Below are 18,361 nucleotides of genomic sequence, written 5' to 3' on the forward strand. Positions count from 1 at the left end.
GTTTAATCACTTCTTTTATCTTCACTACTTCTAAATTTTACAATTCTAACTCAGACAAACAAACATTTGTCAAGGTTTATTCACCAAAGTTATTAAACAAAGCTTGTAAGAAATATGAACCATTTTAAATATGCCGTTATTGTAACTATTAAATTAACTATAACTTTTAAAACATAACATTTTTCAATCTCTTCTTCATCGAGCATCGCCGAAGCGTCAAGCTAGTTTGTTATATTCTTGGTCAATATTTGGCCCCTTGTTATGTTAAAACAGAATGAATGGGAAACCGAAGAAGAAAGAAGGAATACGATTCTAAAACCTTGCTGCTAAATGAATAAACGTATAGCTAAATGAGTTACTAAATATAACGTCCAAAATGCTCAACTTTCTATCTTAAAAACATTCCACAAACAGTTCCAACCTGAACGTATAAATGATGAACTCGTCACTCGGCAACACTGGCGAAAGGAAAGAGGCATAACAAAAATAAATGAAAAGTGCTTCAAGGAAAATACCTTCGACCTATCCAGATAGCAGATAATACGGTTTCCGACTGAAAAACCTCCACGAGGAGCGAAAAACGAGCATCCGCCGGGCGCAGGACACTTCATTCCAATGGCGTGGGCCTGGATTCGCTGGATCTTGCCACTTCCGAAAGCGTTCGCAACAAAGTGTAACCGGTCGGCTGGTCGTAATTGCTTTTCACTATCGTAAAATGGAAGGAAAAGTGAAAAACAGGCCAACCCGGCGATGCCTCGTGTACTGTGGCGTACCTTTGCAGGCCGTCTGGGTTGAGTGGCACCGCCTATTGTTTCAATACATGTGCTTTGCCGGCATGAATGAAGGCTAATCCCAGCCCGAGCCCGGCCTGAATAGGACACGCGCGCCATCTGGCGAAAGGTTATATTGCTGATATTTCCACAAACCGCTCGTACCGGGTTTCCGCCTCGGACAGGGGGAGGGTTGAGTTCCACACCTTCCAAACCAATCGCTCGAAGGGACGGCGAGAATTATTACATGCCGATGCCACTTTCGCATATCCTCGCTGAATGACGGACCGCTGGTCCATTCACATTCCCTTGCCGATCGAGGTGGGAAAACACACTCGGGCTCGAGCTGACGAACGCTGACGTGGCTAGATGGGGCCTTCCGCAGGGTTCAGGACACTCGCCTAGCACTTCCTTTGTGCGGTGCCTTCCGGTGGAAACCTTTATCAACGTGGCAGGCGCCGGTCCTAGGGTCGATTGTAAAAATACCGCTGGCCAACGCTAACCCCCGATACGGTGCCAGACGTCGAGGGTTGAAAAAGAATACTCGTCCCGACCGCTCACCTCAGGTACCCTTTGAGTGCCATTTGTTTTACCGCCAGAACAAAGGGAAAGCTCGCCCTGCCGACGACCGGCGTGGATGAGTTTTCACCTCGCGATGGGCGTAGAATAATACAAAGTGCTTTTTAATTAACATCCGTCATACGAATACACGGCACCTTGGTGTGAAACTATGGCGGTCTGGGGTTTTTTTTTCTCCTCTCCGAGCTCCATCGAAGAGATAGATTAGATGTTCTTTCAACCGCGGATTGGCTCATCTAAACCGTGCACGGGGCCAGTTTTTCCCACAACAATGGAAGCACTTTTCCCATGCATGATAGTCTGATGCCGGAAGCAACTTTTACAGCATTTAGTGCATTCCCATCATTCGTGTGTTCGTGTCAGTGTGAATCACTTAAAAGTTGCTTCACGGCGCTGTCATAACAGCCTAGTTTAAATTGATACTAAATAATACGATGGATTTAGAAAATATTCATAGGGTTAGGTTTTTACACTTTAGGGCAGACAGTCGAATTTAAAATATTTGATAAAATTTCAGAACCGTCGAAAAAACCGTCGGAACATAGCTTGAAAACAAGTATTACATACTATAGGAAACGAAGATTTTAAATTTACACTCCACCCAAACATTTTATTCGTGTAGTATGTGTTTGTATAGTATGTGTGTTCATAGAAGCTAAAAATTTAATTAAATCAAATATTAATTTAAAAATGAACTTAGCGACTTAGAAACAGTTAGAAGCAACAAAAAAATTAGAAAAATTTAGAATGGCAAGTAGATAACGGTGTCATTTGATAGCTCAGAATATAGTTTTCAGTTCAAAACACGCTATTATGTGTTTGAATAAGGAAGGATCTGTTTTTTGTAATTTAAAACACAGAAAATAAAGACATGTAAAGTCTAGTTTAATTTGAATTCCCATTATTTAAGTTGAAAAAATTACAAATTTTGCGACTTCTGTCAGTTTCATGAAACGAATGATCACAAACTTTACTTTGGACGCAAAGGAAACTTTCAATCGTTAAAAATTAAAAGTTTTCTCTCTGATCACTGCCCTGATGAAACGATTGCTTCTGGCAAACTAGCACCAGTCCATGCTTATCGGTCGCTGCACGATAGTAATTACACTTAAGTATGGTAGAATTCATAAACATAATGAGGGAAATTATGATCATCTCGCTGGGAACAAAATCCTAGCACAATAAAAAAAACCACATTCCTTAAATGAACTCGTATTGACTCCGGCTGTAAAGATAAAAGACAAAAAAGGGTAATAAGAAATGATAACCATTTCATTCCTATTCTCTGCAACCGAGCACAACAGGTCCTCGACCACAAAAGAGGTCCGTTGTTACCGGCGCGCTGACGTTGTGGTAGGGATTATTAAAATCCTCTATCACTTGATCAACCCACTTTATCTGTTCCTCCCCTCCCCCCTCTCCCACCTCGTAACACCACCTAACGATCCCATCGCCCCATCGTCATGATGGCCCCATTGTAGATCTTGTTCCGGCCATAAAACAGCTGCGTGATAATTGAGCCCTAATTTCGAACCCGTTCGCTCGTTCTTTCGGCCTCGGGCCGTGTCGGCGCAAGCTCCCTCCTCTGTGCCGCACGCCGTCGGAATCCGCCGATCGGGGATTATGCTTTAGGATCTCTCCGGAGGAAAAACCCCATCTCTCAACCACCCACTTGGTGAATCCCAGTTCGGTTCGAGAGGGTGGACCACTATTCATCGTTTTAACTATGATGTTATAAAACGATTTTACTTCCGCTTGACTTCGCACACTTTCCCTTGGACCATTCACCGCCTGTCTTCCAGCAAACCTCACCCTCCCTCCCCCTGGTCGTTCCTGCGTTAACTTCCATTTGTGTGTTTCTTTTATTTTTTTTTATTTTTTGTTCGCTTCCTCGACGCCATTTTCCCACTCGGTTGAGATCAGTAAAGGCTTGTTTGGTGTGGCATTTTCACACCCCGAGTGCGAAAGGCAAAGATGGTTGAAAAATATTAGTGCAAAGGGAGTGGAGCAGGGTAGACAGGACCGGGGAGGGGGCAGTGTCGGCCACTCCGCCGTAATTAGTCGAAGCACCCCGGTTAGCCGGTTCCTTCGAACTATACAGAGCGGGCGCCTTTGGCGTACGATATCTCGACCATTTAGCTCTCCCACGGACTCCGGGAGCGTCGTCGTGCGAAAAAACTCATAAAGCACCACGATAATTAAAGATAAAAACGGCGGAAATGAGTGTAAAAAAGTTGAATTGCTTCCGAGGAGCCCAAGGGTTGGCGCGGGTCGTCGGCTTGGGAGCTACCGGCGCTGATGGCGCTGAACTTTTCGTTTCGTTCGGTTCATTGTCGGTGTCCCACCGGCTTATGGCGGGTTGGTTCGCGCATCCCTCCCCGGAGCACCCTGTCCGGGGAGGAGGGGAAAGTGTAGTTGAATGAAAGCTGATGTACACTTGCCCCGCGGATGCACCGCTTGGTGGGTAATTTTGGGAAAAGTTGGCCAAATTTGCTAGTTACCTTCCGGCCAGCTCGCCGGAACTTCGCAACTAGCTGCTGTTTATTATGTAACGTTTCCGGAGCTGCTTGTTTTTGCGGGATTATCGAGATTGGGGTGTGTTTTTGCTCTCGTAAATATAGTCAAATAATTACTGGTGCTCTGGGAAAGTTGGGGCAACTGTGCTCACCGCTGTTTGATTGTGTGATTAAAACAAGATGGTTAGACGGCGAAAACATTCGATTATTGGAATCGAATAAAATATAATGTGATAATACTATCGGATGGCCAAAGATCGACCATTTCAAAACGGGACTTTAGACTTTATCTTAACTACTCCAAAACTTCTCCCACGCAAATCGCATACTTAGATCGTCCATGGATAAGCACTAACGCTCTCCGTTCATCACTGACAGGGTACCCAATCGGACGCTACATCGGTCACCCTGCGGGGCGTAACGCGTGACCTCACCGGCCAGTTCCAGTGCGAGGTATCCGAGGATGCGCCACTGTTCCACACCGACATCCGGCAGGCCCGCATGCAAGTCGTCGAGCTGCCGAAGGAGGACCCCCAGATGCAGCTGGACAAGACGCACATCACCACGCTGGACAGCTTCCGGTCCGTCTGCACCGTGGGGACCTCCTTTCCGGCGGCCAACATAACCTGGTACATCAACTCGAAGCGGGTAAGTTCGCGAGTTTGTGCTTTGAAGACCACCAGTTTCTAATTAAGCGAACAAAATCAATCCTAAATATGGCGGTTTTAGTTATTTCATAGTAAGTTTGATTAAGAGTTTTGTACACCATTCAATGTTAACCGGGAATGTTGGGAGATACGGACATACATATGTGTTCTCAATATCTCAAGGGCACAGGCTTAATACTAATATGAACAAAAGTGAAATAATTTCTTGATGAGTAAAATTGTTAGGAAATAATTTGAAATAAAAGAAAATAATTGATACACATTCCTTGATAAACCGCATCTTAGCCAGGGAGATATACATAACATTTCTTCGTATTCTTCAAAGAAATGATAATTAATTTGCTATTGAATTCAAACATGTTTTTTTCAATCTTTGGAATTTTTTTTAATACGCACTGTAAACGGTAAAAAGTCAGCCTTATTAATATTTATTTAAAATTCATACTAAACTCTAATATTAGAAAAGACCTCTTTTTGACCAATAAGAATTTGAAAATTGATAGGAAGTATCTCCTAACACACCAAAGAGTGCTTTCCGGTACAATTTTCGTATTTATGGTGTTCTCATACCATGGATATCCAATATGTCCTCCAGTCCAGATGGAGACCTTCCCGATAGTTTTATCCCACAGTTTTCCACTATCGTGCGGCGAATGTTCTCCCGTCGGCCTAACGCTTGTGTACTAATTTTCTTTGTTTGTCTACTTTCCTTCCCCTCCACCCCTCCAACCTCCTCACCCATGCCTCGTCAATATGCTGGCGAATCCCTTCCGGGTGTATTGTAACGGAATCGTCCAATCAAACCGTATCGGCACGCCAGATCCATCGGACGCCGTACCAGCGCATCACGTACCGGTCGTACGAGGGTACGCCGACGTTCTCGTCGCTCGAAATGCTCCCGCACAGCCAGGTGCTGCAGGACATCTACCAGTCGATGCCACCGTTCCACACCAGCCTCACGGTGATGTGCGAGATCTCGATCCTGCACATCTACACCAAGAGCGTCCAGCAGCGCATTCTGGTGAGCGACCTGGTGACCACCATCTCGCCCAACCTGCTCGGTCTGGACGGGTCGAACAATCGGCGGAAAAACAACGGCGACCCGGACAACTCCCCGCTTACCGGTGCCGCCCCCCGGCCCCCGGTTGGGCCCTCGGCGTGGCTACCATTGTTTGTGCTGCTGTTGCCCTCCCTCTGGATTGCCGCCAACGCCATCGTCCCCCATCAGCTGCCGGTTCCGACGGATCGCATTTCCGGCGTGTGATTGGCCACCGGGTGGAGCCTGTAAATAGGAACGCAACGCAACTCGACAGCAAAAAAAAAACACACAGGACACACAAACACAACAATAGTGCGAAACATCCTGTGCTGGTTGTTATGCCGATAAACATAATACTTGTAGTAGAAATGATACTCAGTGTACGAACAAAACTAAATACAAAATTGATACATCCCGGTCGGTAGAAACTACCTGTTTACCTTTTCTGTTTCGGTTCAGCTTCCCGCAAGTAGGAGGATCGTTTCCACACCGTATCGGTCGGCGAGACTTATTATGAAACCGTAGGTCCCCGGCATGATGTAAAACAACAATAATTGTATGCCGCATTGCAAAGAAAAATAAACATGTTTCGATCTCATTTCCCGCAACTAGAACAAAACAACAACAGAAGAAGAAAAAAAACAGGGGAAAGAAAAGCTCCAGGGCAGGTATGTGTGTATATTGTATATGTATTTGAGCTTTCTATTCCAAAACAAACATTCAGATGTACATTGAATCGAGATCGGATTGCAAAAGTGGACAAATGCGCGTGATGACACGCGCGGAGAAATAAAAAGCTATGTCCGATCGCTTCAGCACGCTGCAAAAATCGTAGGTTCGAAAAGAGAGAAACATTGTTTTTCTCGTGTGCGTTGTGACAAACAAAAACCTGCGCCAGGTCAGTAACGATTGCTGTAATAATCACAGAGTATTAAGAATTAAATAAAACACGTTCCCCTACCATGTGCCGCTTGTGTTAGGTTTTTCCCGTTTTACAAATAGATAAAATCAATTTTACTTTGCAACGGTACGTCGTGCAGGAAAACATAGGAAAAGCAAACACTAAAAAGTAGTTGAATCAAACAGTTGGAAGGCTTAAGCAGTTTATAGTTTTCGGTTACATAAGGACGTTTAATTTTCCTACCGCGGCTAAAGGCCAGCCATGGACGGACACGCGCGTGTCCACGGTGTAGTTTTATACCACTAAATTGACTGTATAAACAAACAAACAAACAAACAAACAACTTTCTATCACTCAAACATTCAGCGTTGTGGAAGCTTGGTTCAAAATTTAGTAAGGACACAATCGGAAGCACCAATACCCTAAGGGTGTTGCAGCTTTTGGGTGCATGGGGTGGGCTTCGCTGTACAAACCAATCCACAACGGGGGGGCATAGGGCAGCAGTAGTACACTTGAAATTACTATGCAAATTTAGTTAAAATATGCTCCGATTCATATAGCGCGTGCCGTAAAATATGTTGCGAGCAACAAACAGGGAGTTTTGTGGTGGGGCGCATTAGTTTGTAGCGTAAACGAGATGTAGAGTAACGGCTGGGGAGTGTGGCGGCATGGGGGGGAAAACAGGAAATGCCTCCGGGACAGTTGTTAGTAAGTGGGACTGTTTTCCCGCAGCATATGCGAAACTTGTAAGTATTACTATTTGTTAGCAAACCTAAATGTACTGGGAATAATCAATAAAAAGAAATTAACAAAAAAAAAAAAACAGAAACTCAGCAGGAAAATAGGAGCAGATGACAAAACAAAAGAATGGACGGAGATTACGAGAAAGAGGAAAATGGTAAATAAAAATTCGTGTTGATTAGATTGTTACTTTCGCCTTTCTTTTATGATTCGCAACATTCCAAACGAAACCGGCGCAAAGTGAATGTGAAGAATAGGAAGCATTTGTGTTTTGCAATCCAACATTATACTCTACCCCGAGTGATTGACATTGACCGTCAATTGATGATGCATTAGTTTGAGCCTCAGTGGAGCTAATGTTAGCGCCGGCAGCTGGCGTCACGGCGTAAAGGACGGTATAGTTAGCTTTGCCTAGTCCCACCAGCAGGCAGAACATACGGTACTTTAAACTCCACACCACATTACGGCAACGAAAAACCACTAGTCTAGGGCATTGAAAATGATCGCTTGATGGAAGGAAGTAACCTGCAGTGTGGGAGGATGAGGGCAGCACAGTAGCTAATGATGGCGACAGTGGCAGCAAATGATAAACTACCGACTAAAATACACTAGAACAGGTGAGCAAGAACAAATAAAACAGGATGCATCGGTCCACAAGGACGCAAGGAGAAATTTACTGCATAACAAAATGCTCAATAATGAACATGCAAACAATAACAAACAAACAAACAAACAAACAATCCAACAAACAAACAAACAAACAAACGAACAAACAAAAAAACAAAACAAACAAAAAAGATGGATTGAAAAATCAGGTGAAAACCTGTTCTAATGTAGTGAGGGAAAAAGGTCTACGGGGATCCCCCACAGTGGCCGACAGTGCATGTAACGTGTAACCGCATTCGCTAATATGTCCGAGAAAATTTGTTCAGAGAAAGAAAAAAAAAACACCGTAACACTCAAGCATAAAATTGTAAGCAGTAACGAGCGATTCGTACAACTTTAAGAATGCTGGACGGACTGGAACAGCAAAAGGTTATGAAAATAAAGTATTATTATTAATAAAAAATCAATTGAAAGCTCCTTCTTTAACGTATGCGTAGAACCATTTGGAAGAAAATTGAGATGGAAAACTTTACATAACGAAAGTTTTTTAAATTTAGATTTCAAACAGGTTAAACCACAGCAAACTATATGATATGGGAAGAGGGTGTCGTCTGCTTTGCAAATATTGCATAGTTCAATTATACTTCGTATTAGAAACTGATAATGACGGTAGACAAGAAAGGAAAGAAAACATCTCTAAACGGTAGGTACTAACCTTAAAAAAAAATGAAGTATTTAATATTCTTAAAAGTATAGCAATGTTCTTTTCACTATGCAGTAGTCTGCATGTCTATCAAGTTCTTGGTGCATTTTTTTAACAGCTTCAATGTGACCGTGTTATCACAAGGGGATGTATCAGCTGCGAGATGCTACCGCTTATTCTTTCATACTTTGATGCCCGCTTATCAACTGCACAATTGCAGTCCAGCGGTAAAGTGCCAAAAACAAACAGAAAATACATTTACCCCAAGTGACTGTACACTTACGTTGATTACGACGCGTAACGCCCGAAACCGCACGAGAATGTCAAAAGGTCTAACCGTAGCGGTTACGTTGCTAGCTCAGGATAAGGATGATCTTGAGTCGATCGCAGACCCGTTTTCGGCTATAAAAGCAAGACGGCGCCCGACGAGAGAGTAGTCTGCCTGGGAGAAGCCTGCGTGCCACCGAGCAGTAGGATCTTTAGTCGAAGGGCCCATCAAACGACGAGCACGATGCGATCGTTCCTAGCGGTCACCGTGGTGTGCCTGCTGGCCTGCACCGCCAGCGGCTACTACATGACCAAGGAGGTCAAGTACGCCGACAAGCCGTTCCTGGAGAAGCAGAAGGCCATCCTGGAGATCTTCCAGCACGTGCACCAGCCGGAACTGCACACGCACCTGTGGGAGGAGCAGAAGACGTTCGATCTGGCCGCGTACAAGGAGCACTTCACCAAGCCGCAGGTCGTCGACGAGTTCATGCGCTTCTACAAGTACGGTCTACTGCCGATGGAGGAGATCTTCTCGGTGTACAATGAGTACCATCGCGAGCAGGCCGTCGCTCTGTTCCATGTGTTCTACTACGCCAAGGACTGGGATGCGTTCTACAAGACGATGCTGTGGTCGCGCTTCCACGTGAACGAAGGCATGTTCGTGTACGCCGTCACTGTGGCCGTGCTACATCGCCAGGACATGCAGGGCATCGTTCTGCCGGCACCGTACGAGATCTATCCGTTCTACTTCTTCAACGACGTGGTGATCAGCAAGGCCCAGCGCTACAAGATGCAGGGCTTCTATCGCATGAAGAAGGCGGACGGTGTGTACAGTGCGTACGTACCGAGCAACTACACCGGCTACTACGTCCACAGCAACCCGGAGCAGCGCGTCAGCTACTTCATGGAGGACATTGGTCTGAATTCCTACTACTACTACTTCCACGCCGACTACCCGACGTGGATGGGTGGCGAAGAGTTTGGCCTGTACAAGGACCGCCGCGGCGAGTTCTACCTGTACCAGCACCAGCAGTTCCTGGCCCGCTACTACCTCGAGCGCCTGTCGAACGATCTCGGCACGATCCCCACCTTCTCGTGGTACGAACCGGTCACCACCGGATACTACCCGTACCTGCGCTACTACAACGGCGTCCCGTTCCCGGCCCGCGAGAACCACCACAACGCGTACGCGGATAAGCACGAGATCGTCCAGGAGATCACCGACTACGAGCGCCGCCTGATGGAAGCGATCGACTACGGGTTCATCATCCTGCCCGACGGAACGTTCGTGAACATCACCACCCCGACCGGCGTCGAGTACCTCGGCAACCTGATCCAGTCGAACGGCGATAGCGTGAACCGTCGCTTCTACGGCTACCTGGAGAAGGTGGCCAAGTTCTTCCTCGGTGGTTCGTTCGAGATGTTCAACGAGTTCCGCGCGGTCCCGAGCGTGCTCGAGCGATACGAGACGGCGATGCGCGACCCGGTGTTCTATCAGTTCTTCAAGCGCATCATCGGCTTCTACTACCGCTATCTGGACACGCTGCCGAGCTACAAGTACGACGAGATTAACTTCCCCGGCGTGAAGCTGAGCGTGGTCGAGATGGACAAGCTGGTGACGTACTTCGATAACTTCGACGCCGACATCACCAACGCCGTCGATGTGGAGGTGTTCGACGACACCACGATGAAGGCGGGCGAGATGAAGAAGTTCGGCAAGATGGCCCACTATCAGGGTGAGGACTTCGTGCTGTACGCGCGCATGCCCCGCCTGAACCACCTTCCCTTCACGTTCAAGCTGAACGTTGTCTCCGACAAGCCGCAGAAGGCGGTCGTGACGGTGTTCATCGGGCCGAAGTACGATCAGTACGGTAACGTGTACAGCATCAACGCCAACCGGGAGAACTTCTTCCAGCTGGACCACTTCCTGGTCGACCTGGTGTCCGGCGACAACGTGGTCACGCGCAACTCGAAGGACTTCAGCTGGTTCGTCAAGGACCGTACCACCTACTTCGAGCTGTACAAGCAGGTCATGCAGGCGTTCGGCAGCGAGGAGTACAAGTTCCCGCTCGATATGACCGAGGCGCACTGCGGCTTCCCGGCCCGTCTGATGCTGCCGAAGGGTAAGAAGGGTGGCATGCCGTTCCAGTTCTTCTTCATGGTTGCCCCGTACCACGCGCCCAAGGTTGAACGCTTCACCGGCTACGAGTCGACCATTTCCTGCGGTGTTGGATCCGGTGCCCGCTATCTGGACACCTTGCCGTTCGGCTATCCGTTCGATCGCAAGATTAACGAAGCAGTCTGGTTCACGCCCAACATGGCGTACTACGATGCGGTAATCTACCACAAGAGTGAAACCGAGGTTAACTCGGTCGTCGTTTAGAGTGTTTTCGGGTTAAGTGATCGGGTGCAAGCTACTCAAATTACAACAATAAAGAGCTTTTCATTATAACTTTATGTAATGAATTATTTGCAAGCGATGAATGATATTTACATTTCCATGCGTTTAGAGTTATTGAGCTGCTTTAATAATCAACTACTTTTATGAATGTTTATTATTGTTTAAAAAAAGTAACATATTTTTAAAACTATATTTAATGGATGCAACTCTTGAGAGTTAAATACTGTAAGTAGTAAATAATGTTGGTTTGGTGAGTTGGAAAGGTATCTCGAATTGAAATCCCCAGCACCCTCAATTCGTCATTTTACATTTGAAGTTATAGCTAAGTATAAGTTACACAAATTAACACGCATTAACAGATGCTAATAGTAAAGAGAAACATTAGTTTCTTTTATAACCACATTATGGCCTGAATTGGATATGTTCCACATTCGAATACAAATATTATTTCTGACCATTTTACTGGTTCTTTGACGTTGCATGTACGATATTTTTATTTCACTTGAGCTACCCCTTTAATCTCATTTTATTTCGCTATCTTACTACCAGCTGAGTTTACCTTGTTTACATTTATTTTGATTCCAACATGCACAAAATACAATACAAATTGAATCGAGAGTGATTCATACATTTTAAATGCACCATGACTGCTGCAAGGAAACACCGAAAACTTTACATACATATTCTACCGCCAGCTTTCAAACTCGTTTCCTACAGCGCACGGCCGGCCCGAGCTTCAAATCATGGCATCCGCATTTCGTCATTTGTAATTCTAATCCAACATGCGCTGCACTTTCGAAGGTACCTTCGAAAGTTCCCCAGCGACTGTCAGCAGGACGCTGCACCGGAGCGATAGGTGACATCGAAATTGCATTTTGACGCACCGGTCTTTCGTTCCCGTGTAATCGTCTGTGGCCTGCCGGTAAGCTGCCGAATCAGCGTCCGACGGAAGTGTGCACGGCTAGTTTTGCTTTCCATTTCGATAGCATTAATGCGGTGATATTGTTTGCATGGACACCGGACCATCTGGCCGAGCGTCGGTCGTGATCTGTCAAATTCGTACACCATTGCCAACGAAGTGCTTTCACTGGTTCTGTTTCAAATGTTATTTGAAAGTAACAATGTTGAGCGTAATTCTGAACAACCTATATAAAATAATGCTACTACACTAAATGCAGTTCGAAGTGTTCAACCGACCTTATGATCCCGAAAATGTGATGATACATACGGTTTTCGTCATTTTTCATCCAAATGAGGTGTTTTTTAATAAATTTCTATCAAATTGTTTACGTTTTAGTTTTCTTGATTCAACTTAATATAATAAAACTGAACAATGTATTCATAGGCTATATTGTTTATATAGATTCATTCTTTATAGTATTGATAAATGATGGATATAGAAGAATGAAATGAAATAGTATATAATATCACCAATTTGTCTATGTAATTGTCTATAACAATTTAAATATCATCACAAATAACTTAGCATTCATCAAATCTCTCAGCTAATGTTCGCTTAGGCATTCCAGAATGTGGACTTTTTTAAATCAAACAAAATCAGTTACGACATCACAAAAACTGATTCGGGTATTTCCACAGGAAAAGGTAATTTAAATTATTTTAAATCTCCTCAAAGGTGCACTATCTCCGCGGGAGTTTAGAATCGTACGATAGAAAAAAAAGAGCTTTAGGGAAAACGTGAGTCATTCCGAAAGTAGATGTGATGGTCACAGGACGCCGAAAGAGAGTAAAATTAAAAACTAATTGCATTTCTCTCCCCTTGAAAAACTCATTACCCGAACCGTTCGGGCATGTTCGAACGGTGTCTCGAAATTATGAGATTCTAATCCTCTTTGGTGTCGTTTGGGAGAAGCTTCCTGGCGTTGTCATTTTTGGGCGCTTCTGTTTTGTCATATAAGTTTTTAGAAAACTAAAAATCGAGTTTTAAGTATGGATATAAAACCAAGCTTTAAGCTTGAGAACTCGTAGAAGGACCTTCACCATGCTTAATTGTATGTTGTATGTAAATTGGTCCTACTTTTCACAATTTACCTTCACATTCAGAACCATTTCTTGGACAGCAAAAAAGAAATCCAATCGATAGGCTTAACAATATAAAATCAATACTCAACGAAGCAAAAATAAACGATCGTATGCAGATGAGTGTCTAATAACTGCTTTTTCCCAGCACCAGTTTCCCGTACGCTCTGGCCAACAAATGGCCATTTGTGTGCCCTTGTCGATTGCATACGGAATGACTTTCTTACCCGTCATCGGCTACACAGCCACTTGCAGCATGTGCTGGACCGGAAATCTTATCCCGGCTCGCCCCGGTGGCTCAAATTCAATCAGGACACGACGTTTGCTCAGCTAGCTGAAATCTTGTCCAATCTTTCCGAAACCCTCCCCAAAGGGAACGATCTCTCGTGCTTGTGGCCTGGGGCCTTAATTACTGGCCCCTCGTTCGATGCAAATCGGTGGAGGAAATGGGCGACCGGCTGGGAGAACCGGTGCCCGATAGGATGAAAATGGTGATTTTATCCGCCCAGTTAGAGACATGGGAGGGTGTGGCCAGTTGTGGCTTGCATATGCTGGGCACGTGTTGATTGGATTTTTATTTCCGCTCAAAATCAAATCCTTGCCGATTGGTTATCGATTCAATTCGACCAGCTTTAATTTTAATTTTAGAATGCTGCTATTTGATTTTTGGTTTTCAAAAGTCTATATGGCCTGGCAAAGTGGCTTTATGATTTGTTTAACTATTATCCGATATAAAATGTAGCTTTCAAAAGAAACAAAACGCTCAACCATATGCATTTGCATACGTTGCCTTTTTTCATACGTTGAATAATCTACTTCCCACTATCCAACGTGCATAAATCATCACATCCGATGCATCTCTCAACAACCCTTGGCGTTATCGCTCTCCATCAATGTTGGCGATGGACACAACTTTTCCCTGCCACTTCCAGCCTGTTCACCCATCCACCCCCATCAACCCGTTCCGGACCAAACCACACACCCGGCCAGTGACAACTCTGGAGTGTTTAGTAATTGATTCCGATGGTGCTCTGCTCGGTGCAACACACGACGCCCACGACCACTTCCGTCCTTTCTTTGCGCTCTTCGCCAGCCAGACCACCCCGGAAAGGCCCGTATTGTGCAGTTTTATTGCAATTTATGCCTGTTATGTTAACCGCTCGCTGATTGTGCATATCCAGGTCAGTGTGGTGGTGGTGCCGCCGATGCCGGCCGACGAAAGTGTGCCAAAGTGACAAGTGGATACAAAACAAACAAAAAACGTATAATCGAACACACTGGCACACAACTGCTCGTTCCCAGCTCTCGGGAAAACGCGGTCCGAGCTTCCCACCAGTCCCGGTGACACTTTAATGTTAAATGAACATTTTAGCGCGCATCGGTAAAAGGATTCGATCGGGAAGCCGTTCGGGTTCCGCCGAGCCGTTTGGTTCGCGCTGTGCCAGGTTTAATTCACAATTTACATAATTCATTCCGAAAGGTTCCTCCCCCCCCCCCCCCCTTTCGGCGCCCCAGGGTTTAGGCCAGGTGGGTTCGATTGATTTTCGCCCACAACGGTTACCCACGGATCTGTGTATGTGAGCGTGTGTGAGAGCTACCCTAAGCCGCCCGCTGAGCTGTCGAACGCAACGATAACCCCAAACGGCCCAGGAACCGAGTGCTACAGATGCCGGACCCGGGCCATGGTGATCGTCGGTGCATTTGAAAATCAAATCATAATTAGATGAACAATCCGGTCAAAGGTGGGACGGTGGCGTTGGTGCGCCGGGAAGCTCACGGTTTTAATGGCGGATAAAAATGGCAGCCTCCGAGTGGCGGACGACGTTTGACATGCCATCGAACCCGACCGCGCGAACACAAAGGACTCCCTCGGACGGGCGAGGGCGAGGTAGGTTTTGCGCGGATCGGTTGGCCCGTGGGTGCATTCAATATTTCAACCATTGACTCTGGCCAATTGTTAGCATCCGCTGATGGCGGCGATAATAATCATTTCGCTCAACTTAACTCCGCACGCGGCCGGGATCAGAGGCTGAAACGCCGAGGGCCGGGAGGGCTTTTGGGAGGGCTTGAGCCTGTGTTTTTGGAATGCCGCGTGTGGGAATCAATTGGAATCAATAATTTAAATAGGTTTAACTATGAATGGTCTTGATATGTGCCTTGACGTTTTATCCGATTAAATGGGGCAACTTTGCGGTCGGCGGTCGGTAGGTATTGTTTGTAGCTGGGTGTGTGTATGTGTGTGAGTGGTTGTGGTATTGTTTTAGTTTAATCAACCCAATAACTAGGAGAGCTTTGAAAATATTTCGATATTCTAATTTATTCGGAGCGAAGAGGCACTGGAATATCATTTTAGCGACACAGGTATTTATAATCATCTACTTGTCCGACATTTTGAACAATATGGTCGATAAAATCCAAATCAAACTGAACATGAGCTCAGTGATTTTATTAAAAACAACTTTTTTTTATTCGAAGAGCCCCAGAGGTTAGCTTTAGATGGGAATGTGTTGTTTTCAGTGATTAGTGATATTGAAAAACAAACAGGTACAAAAGTATACAGTTCGGATGAAAATTGTTTATCCTTACCTAAAGATACGAGAATTTCCCAAAACTAACCATCCCATTTTGCCAAACTTAATGCAATGACTAGAAAAAAATATATCATTGCAAATATAAATAACCTTATTTTAATTAAACAATATTTTCACAGTTTTTTGGAAACTAACTCAATGCAATAACTAGAAAAAAACAATATTCATATTATTGCAAATATGAAGAACCTTATTTAAATTAAACCATTTGTTTGAATTGTTTAAAACATGAATAACTAAAAAAGAAAACCCCAAACCATCGCTAATATGTCAGAATAACTGACGAAAAATAGCAGAACTAGTTTTAGGATGCAACGCTACGTACGATCGGTTCGACAATGATCATGTTTTACAAATTTTATCACATTCAGACCCGTCAAGCTAAACGGTGCTAGCAAAATAGGTAACAAAAACTATGGTTTCATTTCAACATGGATTAGGGATTTTCATTTGCACATTTTACCACATTCGGTTGGCTTCACATTTGCTCCCCCTCCTCCATCCCTAAAAATAGCCGTCCCCCATCCACGAGCCCCTTCGTCCCAGCTTCTGCTTAATCCAATAAAATGCACCAAATTACCCAAAACCATGTCACCTATCGTGTACACGAATCTACAATCGGTTATGAAAACCATCATCCGCTCCACCCCTAATGTGTGGTATGCATTTTGGGGAAGGATACCATAGGAGGCGGACGGCCAACCATGTACATGCATACACGCACACACACGAGCGTCAACATGGGCGACTGAGCGGTCGTCTGAGGCCGTTGTTCGCTGGCAAATAATCGTATTAACTATTGTGCCGATTATTATGTGGGCGCATTGACACATGCAGTCAAATCCGGACGTAATTGTGAGTGGCCATGTATTTGTGAGCCGATTTGGTAGGGTTAAAAAAAGGAAGGTAAACCGTCTCGCCGGCAAAGGGTGATCCGCTGTTTTTAGTGGGACACATTGTTTTTTTTTTTTTAATGCGTTTTACAATGGCATATCCGACATCAAAATGGCAGAGGCTGAAGCCGCCATAACATAGCTGTCAAGCGGATTATTTCGGTGTACCTCATCGTTGTGCCCGCATGTAACTAACATTAGACCGTGCGGAAAGTGGGAAAACCACGACCTAGCGGACAGCATAACAATCGCTTTCCTTTTTTCATTTTATGTTTTTTTCCGGATGCTCGCGTGTCCTCGTTCCAAAAAAGCCAGTCAAAGCATTGACAATGGGGACAGGGCTGAGGGAGGTTAGGTCGCATAAAAAGTTAATTACTTTTCGCGGATATGCCTCCGTGCGTGTGAGTGCGATAGAGAGTAGAGAACGTCGACGAACGTAAGGCAGATCACTGGTAAAGGGGATGTGGGAAATTCCGTGTCTTACACGCCTCGAAAGTCGGTAATCGGTCTCCGAGGTCGGGGCCTCTTTTCGGGGGCGAGAATTTAGAACGCCCAAAATACACCTACACCATACACTGTCATCAATTCGCTTCGCTTTCGGGGCGGGCGTGAAAAGGAATGTTCCAGACGTTTAGCCCGTTTCCCTCCACACCGCCGGGGGAGCCGTTTTGTTGAGGAAGGCCTCTAATTCCGGCCCAATACGATGAGCTTTTTTCCGCCATCGACAGAAGCCAACGAACCGAACGTTAAGGAACCTGGCACCCGGATATCCTCATTGCTTTACCTCGCGGATGGCTATTCATAAAATTGGATCGTAATAGTTTTTTTACACACACACACAATTCTATGGGAAGGTAAGTACATATTATCGGGCGTTCGATTTTATTTCGTGGAAAACCTTCAAGTGTACGGTGGACCATTTTGCGATCCGGCAGGTGTCCATGGCTCGGATGACGTTAGCTTTATTTCCGTGCCGATGTTTCTTCGATACGCACCGCCTACTGAGCCCTGATCGGAGCGTTTTTCCTAGCCTCAGTCACACGCTGACGTCCGTGAACGTCACTCGAGCCAAATTAAACACATCATCAGAAACGAACCTGAAGAGTGAAAAGAGTTCGACACCGCGTTATCAGCAAATCGCTCGCTTAGCAGTCGAGAGTTGCGTGTGTGTGTGTGTGCAAAGGATTTCCTTTCTCGTTTCATATTATTGTTTTTATTCTCTGGTGTGTGAAAACTTTCCACCCATGCCATCGAATATCTTCATCCTAAAGGATAATTAATTTGTGCTCAAAACGTCTAACCAGCCACCCGGAGCGGGGCTATCGTTGCCAACCGCAGAACTGTGCGACATCCAATCCAGAACGTGTTACGATCTCGGGTCGCGGGAAACTGCAACCTACCCCGTTTTTTCCCCCGAGGCCTTAGCCATTATCCGGAAGTCATAGTGGAGTTAACTTTAACGTAATAAAACACGCCGACAAACAGCTCAGCACTAATTAGCCCCATTGAAGTGCGGTGGTGGTAGTGGTGGAGGCGGTGATGTGTGGACGAGACACCCGTGGACGATCGGATGCACGTGGGAGGGCGAACATACGTGCCTCGGATACAGACGGTCGTGACGTGGTCTTCCCTAGTGGTGGAGAAAG

At 45.4% G+C, this 18,361-nt stretch overlaps 2 protein-coding genes across 2 annotated transcripts in view; both read left to right on the forward strand.

The window, feature by feature from the left end:
- The window catches only part of LOC131272585 (uncharacterized), a 41,604-nt gene extending 35,807 nt beyond the window's left edge, over positions 1 to 5,797 (forward strand). Inside the window, exons 5-6 of the mRNA XM_058274392.1 lie at positions 4,244 to 4,513; positions 5,354 to 5,797. Coding sequence (XP_058130375.1) covers positions 4,244 to 4,513; positions 5,354 to 5,797 — 714 coding nt within the window. The remainder of the gene's footprint in view (positions 1 to 4,243; positions 4,514 to 5,353) is intronic.
- A 3,237-nt stretch (positions 5,798 to 9,034) lies between these two features.
- LOC131260431 (hexamerin-1.1) lies at positions 9,035 to 11,173 on the forward strand. The gene has a single exon (XM_058262185.1). It carries the CDS (start codon positions 9,035 to 9,037, stop codon positions 11,171 to 11,173), a length of 2,139 nt encoding a protein of 712 aa, XP_058118168.1.
- Positions 11,174 to 18,361: the final 7,188 nt, after the last annotated feature.

The sequence above is a fragment of the Anopheles coustani genome, chromosome 3 (genome assembly GCF_943734705.1).
Source record: "Anopheles coustani chromosome 3, idAnoCousDA_361_x.2, whole genome shotgun sequence".
Taxonomy (NCBI): Eukaryota; Metazoa; Arthropoda; class Insecta; order Diptera; family Culicidae; genus Anopheles; species Anopheles coustani.

Bases quoted from the DNA above. Each gene is read 5' to 3' on its own strand.
- LOC131260431 (XM_058262185.1), top strand. From the start codon at position 9,035: ATGCGATCGTTCCTAGCGGTCACCGTGGTGTGCCTGCTGGCCTGCACC.